At 34.4% G+C, this 14,477-nt stretch overlaps 1 protein-coding gene across 2 annotated transcripts in view; it reads left to right on the top strand.

The window, feature by feature from the left end:
• LOC133184463 (serine/threonine-protein kinase 31-like) overlaps positions 1-14,477 on the top strand; it is a 36,948-nt gene that overhangs the window by 13,826 nt on the left and 8,645 nt on the right. For both annotated transcript variants that reach the window (XM_061319553.1, XM_061319554.1), the window contains exons 5-19: positions 699-742; positions 1,851-2,009; positions 2,159-2,233; positions 2,627-2,776; positions 2,973-3,511; positions 3,647-3,791; positions 5,635-5,678; positions 5,872-6,037; positions 6,204-6,326; positions 6,612-6,716; positions 7,042-7,131; positions 7,431-7,541; positions 7,708-7,956; positions 8,413-8,508; positions 14,380-14,460. In XM_061319553.1, the coding sequence (XP_061175537.1) occupies positions 699-742; positions 1,851-2,009; positions 2,159-2,233; positions 2,627-2,776; positions 2,973-3,511; positions 3,647-3,791; positions 5,635-5,678; positions 5,872-6,037; positions 6,204-6,326; positions 6,612-6,716; positions 7,042-7,131; positions 7,431-7,541; positions 7,708-7,956; positions 8,413-8,508; positions 14,380-14,460 (2,177 nt within the window). The remainder of the gene's footprint in view (positions 1-698; positions 743-1,850; positions 2,010-2,158; positions 2,234-2,626; positions 2,777-2,972; positions 3,512-3,646; positions 3,792-5,634; positions 5,679-5,871; positions 6,038-6,203; positions 6,327-6,611; positions 6,717-7,041; positions 7,132-7,430; positions 7,542-7,707; positions 7,957-8,412; positions 8,509-14,379; positions 14,461-14,477) is intronic.

The following is a 14,477-nucleotide window of genomic DNA, read 5'->3' as shown; positions in this document are numbered from 1 at the left end:
GTCAATGTCCAATCACTAAGCTTTTTGAATACGTATGAAGTAATACAATTGGGTTTTGCATAAAATGTTGCTAAATAGAACATTCCATTGAATTTCCAGGCAAAAATGAGACAAGTCTGTAAATTTGTTGAAACAATACTACTACAATGTATGTCATTGTCATTGAATTACACAAGTTGAGATTTAACAGTGCATACATTGATATCTTGTAATATTATACTTTCATGTAAATTAGTTGAATCTGATTCGTCGAGAAACATTTGTTAAAAAACAGTATTACCCGCTGAATAATGAAGCCACGCCCACCAGCATAGCAACAGTTAACATTGCTTGACGACAGGTGTTATTCCAAAAAATATTGACTGCGCAGAATTCATGCACGCAAGGTTCACTGTAATATGTATTTGTATAAAACTTTCAGTATAATATAACAAATACTGCATGTAGTTGAGTGTAACATTGAAAATTTTTACCCCTCGAAAACACACTGTCAACCAAGGCGCAGCGGAGGTTGACAATGGTTTTCGAGGGGTGAAAATTTTCAATGTTACACTCAACTACATGCAGTATTTATATAATAACTGTATGCTGTTAATATTGCAAACAGTGATCAATGAATACAAATACATTCTTATATATAGTGTGTATACAGTTGTAAAGTTTGAAGATCAGCTGTTCTTTCTTTTTTTCACAAACAGATCCAGCTCCTGTCAGTTTTGGTGGACGAGGTCCTTCAGGAGAGGTATAGTTAAGGACAGTTTATTCCCTATATGTATGGTATAATTTGTTGTGGATGTATCATATACTGAAACGCAAAAGAAACGCAACATCCTATTTTAGAGGGGAAAATCACATAAAGGATATAATTTTGTATCTAAAAAGTACAGATATCTTCAACATTGTAAGTATCGATAATTTAACGGTTGAATGATTTTCATGCCATAACCGGAAGTTAAGTTTGAGCCCGCTGAACAGAAATAAAAAATTGCATGTTTAACAAAAAATTTGACAAAAATATGGGGTTTTAAGGGTTTGTATCTGTTAATCATATGTAATGCAGTAATATTTCGCAAAATAAATTCTCCTTTCGTTTCCGGAAGAGATGCCAAGGCTTTCTGAAAATGACTTAAGTACGCATTTCAAATGCTCTAGCTGGAAAAGCTGAAAATAAAGGTGATGGAGAATTGCAGATGCAAAAATGCCCGACAACATGCCTCAACAGGCTCATACGTATCATTAGCATGAATGATAGTCCGTGGACCGGAAGTCCAAGTGTTACTACACTGCGCTAGGTTAGAGAAAATTCGACTTCATCATCTGAAAAACGGACATTTAAAAATGGCAAAGAATATTTTTTTCGCTCAGATCCCGAGATTGATGAACTTACTGCATCGTGGAAATCAAGCTGCAATTGCTGTGCATGACAGTCTTCCACGCTATAATTGAATGGCCGGGAAGGGGGGTGTTTTAACAGTCATGTGTTACTTTCTAAAGTTAAAAGGTAATCATTTAACATTGTTATCAAATCTTTGATGCTTTTAAATCGAGTTTAACTTAACTGAAACCAGTTTTGAAAATCATTAGTTAAAAGGTTCAAATATTTGTAGATTACTGCTAGTTGCGTTTCTTTTGCGTTTCAGTATATAATAAATGTATTTGCCTCTTGGAACGAAAGTCCATGCCCTGAAACCATTTGACTGTTTTACGAAAAACATTCAGTCATTTCTTGGAAGCATTGGATAGAAATTGAGAACTTTAATTATACATGTATCATATATTAGCTGTGCTTTGACTTAGCTTTGACTTGAGCATATAAAGACAATTCATTTGACGGTTTTATACCCTTTCAGAAGGAAATGGCTTTGGTAACTTATGTAGAGAATCCTGTCACAGTTTGGCTTCAGACATTGACGGAAGAAAACTTGGCACAGATGACAAACATCTCGGAACAGCTAGCTGCCTGTTGTCCAGCGGCACCCAAAGTCAAAGGCACTCCACAGATTGGCAAGGTAGCTTATGCATGAAATTTTTATGAGTTTTCTAACTTAGGTGTGTTTTGTGTATCATTTGATGTTACAAGGCTGGCTTTCTCTTTGTGTATTAAATTTGGTGTATATCAAGAGACCTCTTCTAAAGAACTGAATAATTTATTGGACAGGTTTATGCTGCTATGTTCTCTGAAGATGGAGAGTGGTATCGATGTATAGTTAAACATTTATTTGGTAGTGAAACCGTAAGTACCATAATGAAAACTTGTGAGCATTAATTAAACTTTGTGAACATGAAGAGATATACATGTATGCACATGTATGTATTAACCACTACATCTTTTGAAATGAAATCTTCATTTGTTCGAAATTCTATTCCTGTTGTAGTTTTGGTCCATTTTAACGCTTAGTATAATAATAAATGTACTTCAAGACACATAATAATTTTAATTTATGTTGCTGCTTTCGTTGTTAAAATCTATATTTTTGGTTTGAATATATGTGTTTACAAACAGTTCTGTAAATGTGAAACTCCAGAAGAAATGATACAAAGCCAGCAGTGGCTGTTCTACTAGACTCAGAAATTGAAACAGTCAAGGAGAGCTATTAACATACCATAATCTGGTTAAATTTTTCAGCTCAAAGTCCAGTATATTGATTATGGAAATACAGAGGAGATTCATGCAGACCAGCTTCTGGAAATCCCTCCTACTGTAGCAGCACACAAACCTCTAGCTTACAAGATTGTGCTGCACAATACCAAGGCTAAAGATGTCACAGATCAAAATGTAAGCATATTTCTTTTGTCATATAAACTGTTGTTACCTAATTGAGTAAGGAAGTGCTTTTGAAATCAGTGCTAAAGTGTGGGATGCAAGTGTGTTTACTATAAAAGTAAAAGTGGAGTATGCTCTGTTTTACACTTGGAAAATGTTAAAGGCTCAAATAATATTTTACTCTATTTACAAAATTTTTTATTTTCAGGGCATTCGTTTCCTCAGAAAACAAACAGAAAATAGACAGCTGCTAACATGTAAGACAAGACCATTACAGGATGGAACAGGATTCTATGGCTACTTGTCATTTGAAGGTGATCCTGTAAATATTAATGATAAAGTTGTCAACGAAGGATTTGCCAGTAAGCGGCCATCAATGGGGATGGTGAGAGGAGGGGGAGGGGAAAGTGTCAGTCCAGCACGTAGTCTTACATCTGTTTCCACTGGCAGTAATATTGGAAATGGGGATATAAGCAATGTGGGAAGCAATACCAGCTTAAACAGTTACATGACCAACGAGTCGGGATATGGCAATCATAACAGGTCTGCTAACACCAGTCCGATGAAAGCGAACCAAACTGTAAAGAAATCACAGTACCCAGGAAAATCTCCGCAGGGTATGAACATGCCTCCATCCTTCAGTGTACCTCCACCTCTTATGAACACAAACTTTACCTCACCTAATGCAGCAATGAATCATTTCTATAACAAAGGCAGTCCAGCAGACAACAGTACAAGTCAACAGAGGTAATTGAAAAGATAAGCTAGAAGAAAGTTCGCATTTATTACATTGCATTTCTATTTTATTACATTAAGAAAATAATAACTTTCAAACTATGAATATTGATAAAATGAAATTTAAGAATTTTTTTTAAAATTTAGGGCAGAGGAGATTGCTCGCCATTTAGAAATCCAAAAGACACTGCAGAGTGATGTCAACAAAAAGAAAAGAGAAATTGACAAACTTCGAACTGACTTGGCTCGTAAAGAGCTGGAATTACAGCAAGTATCAGCCAGTAAAGTACAGGTAACTATAAAATACAGCTTATGTAAACAGAAAACGGAAACAAAAATCGAATAAGAGAAAACGACGACAGAATTTTTTGGTTGGCTTGGTTTCCACCTTGTTGACTTTTTATTTTTAGCTCTTCTGAGCCAAAGGCTCAAAGAGCTTATGCTATGGCCATTTGTGCGGTGTGCGTAAACTTTTTAGAATATGGGCCATAACTCAAGAACCCCTTGGCCAATTATTGTCAAATTTGTCACAGGGTATCCTTGGCCCAAGAGCTCCGTTTTATACTAAAACTAGGGTTGTGACCTTTTAACAAGGGGAGATAATTAGGAAAATAGAAACAAAAGTACTGGTTGCTAAAAAATCTTTTTCTCAAGAACCACTGGGCAGATTATCACCAAACTTTAACAAAAGGATGAGGATATGTTCACCCTGGGGCAAAGGGCGTGGTCTCAAGGTCACTTCAAAGTTGACCAAAAATAACATTTTAATAAAATGTTGATATTTTGCTTACTATAAGGACTAGGATCATCAAATCTTGTCAGTTGATGCATCTAAGGACGTCCTATCATGTTGACCTAAAAGTAGGTCACCGTGACCTACTTTAAAAATTTTGCGGCAATTCGTTTTTAAAATGATTTAGATTCTTATTTTGAACAATTTAAGGCCTGTGATCATCAAACTTTGTCAGTTGATGTATCTTGGGTCCTCGAAGTACATCAACTAAAAAGTAGGTCACCTTGACCTACTTTTTGAATTTTATGGCTAATCTTTTGCAAAACAATTAAGGTCAATAATTCGAATACTGAGAGGTTTAGAATCATGAAATCTTGCAAGATGATGCATCTTGGGGCCATAAAACATATGTATTAAAAAGTAGGTCACAGTGTCCTACTTTTTGAACTTTGCAGGCATTCGATTTCAAAGCGTTTCAGATGCATAATTTGAACATTTTAAGGCCTATGATCATAAAACTTTGTCAGTTGATGCATCTTGGGTCTTTGAAGTAGGTCAACTGAAAATTAGGTCACCATGACCTACTTTTCAATTTATATGGCTATAATTAAATATTTCAGGTACTAATTGGCTTAGAATCATCAAACTTTGTCAGTTGATGCATCTTGGGTCTTCAGAGTAGATCGACTGAAAAGTAGGTCACCATGACCTACTTTTGAAAATTTATGGCTTTAATTAAATATTTCAGGTACTAATTGGCTTAGAATCATCAAACTTTGTCAGTTGATGCATCTTAGGTCTTCGAAGTACAACAACTGAAAAGTAGGTCACCGTGACCTACTTTTGAAAATTTATGGCATTAATTAAATATTTCAAGTACTAATTGGCTTAGAATCATCAAACTTTGTCAGCTGATGCATCTTGGGTCCTTGGAGTATGACAACTGAAAAGTAGGTCACAGTGATCTACTTTTGAAATTTAATGGTTATGATTTAAAAAAATATTTTAGGTGTTAATTGGCTTAGAATCATCAAACTTAGTTGATGGGTCCTTAGAGAATGACAAGTGATAAGTAGGTCACCTATCCAACTCTCAGGTACTAGTTGGCTTAGAATCATCTTGGGTTCTCAGAGTGTGAATTGGAATTTCAAGGGTTTATCTAAATATACAGGATACTTAGAGACTTCAAATAGAAGTGATAGGTTGTGCAGTTTATCTGAAGTGCGATTCAAGGCCCTTGGGCCTCTTGTAATGAAAATACGATAAAAAATTGAAATGCGGCTACCTCAAAATGGATGTGTGCAGGCCTGGGAACCATGATTTCAATTTTATATAGCTTAATATGGCTCAGAAAAAAATTAACTGGTGACTAAAACCCATAGGTATCTTTTTAATATTTTAGGTTCGCTCTGTGGTTGACTTAGCAAAGAAAGTAAAGAATCTCAGGTAAACATTTTGTTGTCCATATCTGGAAGGAGTAATTTCACATGTACCACTTTTCTTGAAATTTAAATGTATTCAAAAAGTTGGGAAGTATGTAATAGTGTATTATGTAAGTATTCTAAAACAAAATTAAATGTCCAAGTAAAGGTGTTTATAGATTTCTCTGCTGTAATTATTATTGTCTTTTATATTCCAGATTACAGTTTCCAACAGGCCGAGCAAGTGGTTTAGATGAGGCTATTGAACTAGCTTTGTCATCAGAAAGAGTTACAAATTCCTCTGTGACAACATTACAACATGTCATCACTGCTGTATCAACATACAGAGCATTACAAAAGGAAATATGCAATGCCAAAGACATTGTAAGGGGGAAAAATGAAATATTGTGTTTGTGATGTACATTGTATTTGTAGGCACAGACTTATGAAGGAAGTGTTTGTAAATGATTTTGAAGACGCTATTAAATTTGTCTGATTTAGTTTTAAGTTCTCGCTGATTTAGTAAATATGATTTTTTTTTTATCTTCAGGGTGAGTTGGATTCTTTAGTGGAGACTAGAGACCTGGCAAGGAAGAACCTGTATGACAAACTGACAGAGTGTGTACAGGAGCTGGAAGTCATGCCTCTCGATGTCAGACATGAATGTGTCACGGTAAGTTCTGACAGAACTGACAGTGTCACACTAAGTTCTAAAACATCCAAAGAATTTCCTAAACTTGGCAATTTATTTAAAGATTTCCTTTATGATCATGAAATTTTAATTACTTCTAATTAAGTAGATGTATTTACAAACTCTAATTATTATGTACGTACACATACAGAAGTATAAACACTATTTATCGAGTCAAAATAAGCACTTTAAAGCTGTGTATTACGTATCAAAATATTTAAGAATGCAGATTTCAGTAAATAATTTTAAAAAAATAATTGTGTGCAGAAAGCAGAGGCCAAAGTGACCAGTAACTACAAAGCATTTATGCACATCAGTGTACATGGCTGTCCAAGTTTAGAGGATTTGATTCATGGCTTCAGGGATTGGAAGGTTGGTCAATCTGGGATTGCTTATACATGTACAATGTAAAATTATAAGTACAGTAGAACCAGTTATAATTGCCAGGGATGGACAATTTTCCTTTTGCTATAAAAGTTTGAATTTCACAATATATTTTAAAGCCACAGGGAAAGAAATTCAATTTGCCGGAGTATCAATTCATTACAAGTGTGTTTGCTATAAGCATGTTTTACTGTAAATGAGATTTATTCCACCTTTGCTGAAAAGTTTTAGCCAAGTTAAGCAAGAGTTAAATAAAATATATCATTTTGACGGGATTTGATATGTTAGTGACTTTTTTTCTTAATTTGAGTAGAAGAAGAAGGAAGCAGAGTTCTGCCATGTTCGAGAAAATACCAACATTTGTCAGCGAGAAGTCACCAAAGCACTGCATCAGCTAGAGGGAGTAAGTGAAAGATAAGGCTGTCATCATTTTTATGACCTACAGTTTCTTAATATAGATACCCTAAAATCTTAAATAAAAAATATTCACAAGTGTACATGTAATTCAAACAGAGAAAACGAAGGCTTATTTTTCAAGAAAAGCTCATTGGAAAGAGCGGCTTATTTTCCAAGAAGAATAAAAGGATTTGAAAGGGGGGCGGTGGCTTTTCCTGTCCAATGTCCAGAAAATACTCTGTAGCAAGTCTGTGTTCTAGCTGGAAATTACCAGTAGTTTAAGAATTTTAAATTCTTTCTTGTCAGGTGCTGGATTTGGAGGCAGATGAATATGATGAAAATGTGAATTTGGAGATTAACACTTTATTGAAAACCTACATGCAGGCACTTCAGCAGGAAATAGCTATCACTGATATGGTAAGTATTCGGAAATATGTAGATTTTTTTAGCAAAGTGCAGAAAAATTGAAAAAAAAAAACAAACTTTCCTCTATGAGAAATTGGTTATTTCAAAAACAAAGACAGATTCCTAAAGCTTTTTATGGTTTTCTTGAGTAAATTTTACCTAAAAATTTGTCTTGCAGGAGCGTAGCCAAGATTCAAGTTTGGTTGCTACAGTTCTGACAGCCATCTTAAATGAACTCCATGGAGAAATAGGAGTCCTTGATAATTGTAGACAATTTATGGCTGAGTTCTCCCAAATGAAGGCAGGGATTGAACCTTGGCTGGACACCAAGCCTAACTTTGATGACATTCAGGAGTGCAGGAAGAACATCAGGTCCCTTAAGTCTAAGTTACGCCACATGGAGGCAGACAGACTGGATTTAGAGGAGGTACTTGTATTAATGTGTGCTATTCATAAACAGAGGAATGTTTGTGAAAATTGATAAATGTTTATTAAAAATTCAATATATTATTTAACTTCAAGTACATTTCACTATTTACAAATACAGTTGAACTTCGGTATCTCGAACACTGACATCTCGAATACCATGGATATGTCGAAGTGATTTTGAAGTCCCAACCCCTTATTCTCGAAGTATTTTACCCTTGATATCTCCAATCCTCGGATGTCTCGAAGTTTTTCTTAGTCCCATTGAGTTCGAGATAACAGGGTTTGACTGTATAACCATTTGTATGCTTGGATAGAGAACTTTAATGTTTAAAAATATCAAGCGTGATATTTGATAGAATGATGATTTTTACATTGATTCCTGTGAAAGTTTTACAAAACACTATAGAAAAGCCAGTGTAAGTAACTGTTACCTTATGCTCCCAAATTTTTGTAGAGTGGAGATAATGAAGAGGAGAAAGTATTAAAGACAGAAATTGAGGGACTGCAGTACCAGCTTCACCAAGCTTTAGTCAATCATGATCAGCTTGTGGTTAGTATACAGAAATATTTGTACTTTTTTTAAAAGGTGGAAGTCAGGAGGGGAGAGGTTTCTGGTCTTTATATTTCTCTGTCTATGCTTACAGCCTAAACAATGCATTTAACTTTAAAGGACTTGCATTCAGTCAGATGGAAATATATGACCTTAGTGTTTTCTTGACCTTGAACAAAGGTCATGTGAACAAGATGAAAGGAAAATCTGAAAGCTCTCTCAAAGCATAAAAATAGATTAAATTAAGTACAAAATGTGCCTTGACCTGAAACATAAGTAGTTCGTACTTGACATAAATGCTGCTTACAATCTAAGCTGACCAAATGATTTTGGATTTGGTTAAGTTCTAGGGATTGAAAGTGTTTAATTATATTATCTGTTCCATGAATTTGTAAATAGGAAGAATTATGTTCTCAATTTTGATATAATAAATAATATTTGGTATGACCAGAGGATTGGAAAAGAAGAAAGGAAATTTAGTCACAGAAATTTACAGTGCGAGAATGTTTTTGTATGCATTTTTAGGTCACCTGAGTCACTCAGGTGACCTATTGCTATCCGTTTTTGTCCGTCGTCGTGCATTAACATTTAAACATTTTCAGCTTCTTCTCTGAAACTGCTCAACCAATTTCAACCAATTTTGGCATATAGCATCTATGGGTGAAGGGAGACAAAAATTGTGAATTTCATGGTCCCTGTCCCCCTGGGGCCTGAGGGGTGGGGCTAAAACCACCAAAATTAATGCAATCTTTAAAAATCTTCTTCTTTACTCCTGGACATCAAGCAGTCAAACTGATGGCATGATTGTAATAAGCATTGAGCCCTCTACCAAAATTGTGAAATTCATGGCCCCAGGGTCAGGGGTTCTGGTGCTAGGGTGGAGCTATATATAGATCATATAGTGAAAGTGCATTATTTCTTTGAAAATCTTCTTCTCTGCTCCTGGATATTAGACAAACTACATACATAGTTATGTTGAGCAAGACTTCCTCTTCCAAAATTGTGAATTTCATGGCCCCTGGGTCAGGGGTTCTGGTGTTAGGGTGGGGCTCAATCGATTATATAGTGAGAATGCATTATTTCTTTGAAAATCTTCTTCTCTGCTCCTGGATATTAGACAAACTACAGGTAACTCTCGATACCTCGAAGTCCGCGGGACCGAGGAAAAACTTCGAGAGATCAAGAGTTCGAGTTTTCAAGAGTCCGGAATTTTCCGGGTTTGTTGACAGGTTTTAAAATTAGTCTTACCGGATGTAATGATTTTCATGCAGTGCTAACCTTTTACACGTGGTTTATATAAAACAACGATATTTTTTCGTAATTTAGATGAATATTTCATTAAACTGAGTAAAGCAAAATATGTAAATCATTTCATGTATATTTATTTATTCTTTGTAATATGGACATCATACTACGCATTCGTTACATGAAAACGACATTTTACCACGTCGCATACATACATGTAGCATTGACTATAAATCCATATTAACATGATCATTGAACGGAGTTCTGTAAGTATTTGTCCAACAATAGTCATCATATTGACATTGAGGCTGTTAATGCTTTTTCATATTTCGTTTAACTTTGACACTGACTCGAAATAAAAATTAAATTGGTGTTTCGTCTTGTAATCAATTACTACTTTTCACTGACATTCCGTCTCTGAATCATCGTAAGACAGTCGATGATAATTATTTTAATAGCATATAGGCAAAAATGATTAATTATAAATCAATTATCACCTTGCAACATGTGTGTCACCTGAATAAACATCCCGTTCCTCGAGACCCGCGTCTTCTGCCTGGGGCCATTTAAATGTCCAGGTAAAGGTGCCAATTATATAACCTTGTATACACATAGCCACTTCGAGCTATCGAGGGTAAAATCTAATAGAATATGCATAGCGGGACTGAATTTTGACTTCGAGGGATCAAGGGTTTCGAGAGATCAAGAGTTCGAGAAATCAAGAGTAAATTTGCTTAGTTATATAGGGGAAAAATTCGGGACCGGAGACTCACTTCGAGCGATCAAGAACTTCGAGAGATCGAAGTTCGAGCCATCAAGAGTTACCTGTATGTACATAATTATGTTGAGCAAGACTGCCTCTTCCAAAATTGTGAATTTCATGGCCCCCGGATCAGGGGTTCTGGTGTTACATGTAGGGTGTGGTTCTATTGATCATATAGTGAAAATGCATTAAATTAGTGTTGTCAAATCGGTTGAAAATCAGAATCGATTAATCAGCAGCATCGGTTGACTCTAACCAACTGATCATCGGCCAATAATCGAATCGGTAACCATTTGTATAAAATGAGCACTAAATTCTATATAAAATGTAGAAGTTTAATTTTGTAATAATGTAAGTAAAGGTGTATTATACAGATTAAAACTCTGAATACAGTATGCAGTTTGATTAACAATTTCAGTAATACAGATTTTTGATTCATTAGGATTTACTTGACCTAAGAAAAAAAACCTTGACAGAGTTTTAATTAACATGATCATGTAAAATATGGAATTAAGTTTTTTAACTGTTATTAGACAGTTGATATAGCAAATACATGTAATTCCGTATGAAATGAAAGGTGAATTTCCCCCAAATACTGATAACCAATATGTTTTAGTTATACAAGCAGTTTAGTTTCTTCAGTTTAGATAAAAAAAATATCATTATTATCTTATAATCTATTTTTATAAATTCAAGCATAGTTGTACTTATTTGTAAAGAAACCAACTTTTCATTTTAAACCAGATTTCAAGTATGTTAAAATGGTAAATGACAACACTTGGAGGATATATATGGAAGATATATATTGATAACAAGATCTTTTTCTTGAAATAAAAGTGAGAAAACAATAAAAAGATAAGTGCTGTAATATACCGATTATAATCGATTGTTAAATATCAAATCGATTGTCTAAAATCGACAGCCTTTCCGATCGATTATCGATTATAAATCAATCATCGTGACAACACTACATTAAATCTTTGAAAATCTTCCTCTCTGCTCCTAGGTATTAAATAAACTAACTAAGTACATAGCTATGATGAGCTTGGCTGCCTCTTCCAAAATTGTGAATTTCATGGCCCCAGAGTCGGGGTTCTGGTGTTTGGGTTGGGCTTTATTGATTTTATAGTGAAAATGAATTAAATCTTTGAAAATCTTCTTCTCTGCTCCTGGGTATTAAAATTTAAATAAACTAAGTACATAGTTATGATGAGCATGGCTGCCTCTTCCAAAATCATGAATTTCATGGCCCCTGGATCAGGGGTTCTTGTGTTAGGGCGGGGCTCTATTGATTATATAGTGAAATATAATATATAAAATATAGTGAGGTCATGAATAAGTCTCCATGTTTTTCTACAGACATGCTACACGCAACCATCACACGTTCTTTTGCGAGTTTCCTCGCCTTACTTGAGCCATTAATGATTTTTTTCATCACGCTTGTTAAAATCTAAACTGTCGACACAGGATAGATCATTAACGGGACAATAATTACCCCACGCGAGACTTCTCTAATGACCAGCAGGCACAGGTAAAAATAAGTGGCCGGATAAGAGGAGATAATTTGTACTAATTATGAGCAGTTAGTTCTTTAAATAGCGGCCGTTTACAGAATATGCAAGATCCGGATTGAACAACATTTATTAAACGTATATTATAAAGAAAATTCAAGGGTCTAAAATATTATGCTGGACTGAACAACATGCCGGAATGCACAACATCCGGATTCAACAAGTTTTACTGTAGTGAAAATTCATAAGGCCATAAAAAATTAATTAATAGTTTCTCAGGCCAAAAATTTCAAAATTCAGTGTGGCAGGCAGGTTTTTTTTTTGTTTTTTTTTTGAAGCAGGTGTTATACCTTTTTTTCATGTCAGTGGTTCAACAAAATGATGATATCAACTGATTCTTACTTTTTTTGTTCTCTCATTAATTATAATATGTATTCAACTTTAAATGATGTTATTCCAAACAAAGTTAATTCACAAAATACTGTATTAACAAGAAATGTACTGTTTATCTAATAAAAACGTCTATCTATAAGCATTTATGAAAAGGGGAATAACTCAATTTTCTTTTACAACTTGGAAAAACAGACAATTGAGTTATTTCCCTTTTCATTATGTCAATAAAATTGATCAATGCGGCAGTGTTTGACCTGATGCGGCGCTGCCTGAGAAACTATTGATTAATTTTTTGGGCCTAATTTCTTTCAAAATATTTTTTCTACTCCTGGTTATATAGCAAAGAAGCAAGTGTATAGTTATGATGAGCAAGGATGCTTTTACAAAATTTTTAAAACTTGTTGTCCCACGGGTTCTGTTGTGTCTATGGGGGGGGGGGGGGGTGGGGGGGGCTCTATTGATAATATAGTGAAAATGGGTGAATTCTTTGAAAATCTTCAACTACATGTAATTGCATAGTTATGATGATGAGGGTACCTCTTCCAAATTTCTAAATTTCATGACCCTGGGTCATGGGTTCTGGTGTTAGGGTAGGGCTGTGTTAAAAAGTGAAAATGCAATATTTCTTTGAAGATCTTCTCTGCTCCTGGGCATATTGGAGGCAAACATAGTAAAAAGTTTTAATAAGCAAGGGTATTTTTACCAGAATTTTGAACATCTGGACCGTTTAGTCAAGTGTTCTGGTCCTGGCCAGGGCTCTAATAATTTGTATTCTACTGAGTGAAGTTATTCCCCTTTGCCATTCACCTTTGATAATTAATCACTGTAGATAATGTATTTGAAAGGTTAATAGAATAAGAGAATTATGAAAGAACATTTATTGTATAATACAAAAAGTACTTTCTTGTCTAAATGATCAGGTAGACTTGGAAATAATAATTAATGAATAAAAATGAAACAAAAATAACTTATCTTTTTAAATGTTCTTCAAAGGCCAAGTGAGGTCAATGTTAGAGGTAATAGACATTTTGTTAAAAGTCTGCATGGTAATAGTGATAAGTAGGGGACAGATAGATAGATACGAGAACAATTATTTTGTTGATCTTAGTCGTACTATTTTTCTTGCTTTTTTGCAACAAAGCTTCATTTATTAGTTTATGGATCCTCTAAATTGTTGTACTCAGGTGACCGTTAAAGCCCTTGGGCCTCTTGTTCAAAAATACTCTTTTTATATGCCCTTGGTGAGTTATACAACTTTAAGTTTGGTCAGCATTCCAACATGGACAGGCATTAGGGTAGTCTTATTTTACAAACATCTTATGTAAAGAAAAGTTTTAAATTGATTCCATGTCTGACAACCCTGTACAGCTTTATTTCACAATTTTTGCAGTAAGGCAGATTGCCATGATACCAGTACTGTAACTGAAACAATAAATAAATATAACAAAAAGAAATTTAAAATGGACCAAATGGACTTGGATTAGAAAAAAAAAAAAACAAAAACAAACAAAAAACAATAAAAAGCTCAATGAAGCTGAAACTATATCATTAAGGACATATGCAACGTACCTTACCTGCTGATAATTTTTCAAGATATTCTTAATTTAAGATTATAGTGCCATCAGATGTTCTTAGACAAAAAATCAGCATGCATTACCAGGTTTTTTGAAAAGATATCAATTGATGAAAATTCTTGTATAATTCAAAGAAAAATATACAAAAATTACTAAACATATATTCTAGGTGTTTGATTTATCCAAACTTGTTTTAGAAGAAGTGTACAACTGCATATATAGACATTAAAATGTAGTAAACAGTTCCTTTAAGTATTGGAACTCTTCAACTCCAGGGAAAAAGACAACAAAGTTCAAACTACATTGTGTATGTCCTTAAATGAAAAAATTTCCAAGCTTTCTTGCAGATGAAAAAAAAAATGAATTTCAATGTGACAATTTACAGGTTGAGTTAGCCAAGGTATCTGATTCACACTTCCCAGAGCTGCTGATCAAGCATCAGGATACAGGAATTAGAACATATCTGGTAAGTCTTTACAGAAT

The sequence above is a fragment of the Saccostrea echinata genome, unplaced genomic scaffold, assembly GCF_033153115.1.
Source record: "Saccostrea echinata isolate AGI-Se365-2 ecotype Australia unplaced genomic scaffold, CSIRO_AGI_Sech_v1 ptg000010l, whole genome shotgun sequence".
Taxonomy (NCBI): Eukaryota; Metazoa; Mollusca; class Bivalvia; order Ostreida; family Ostreidae; genus Saccostrea; species Saccostrea echinata.
Note: the sequence above shows the minus strand (reverse complement) of the source record. Positions and strands in the feature narration are given on the sequence as shown.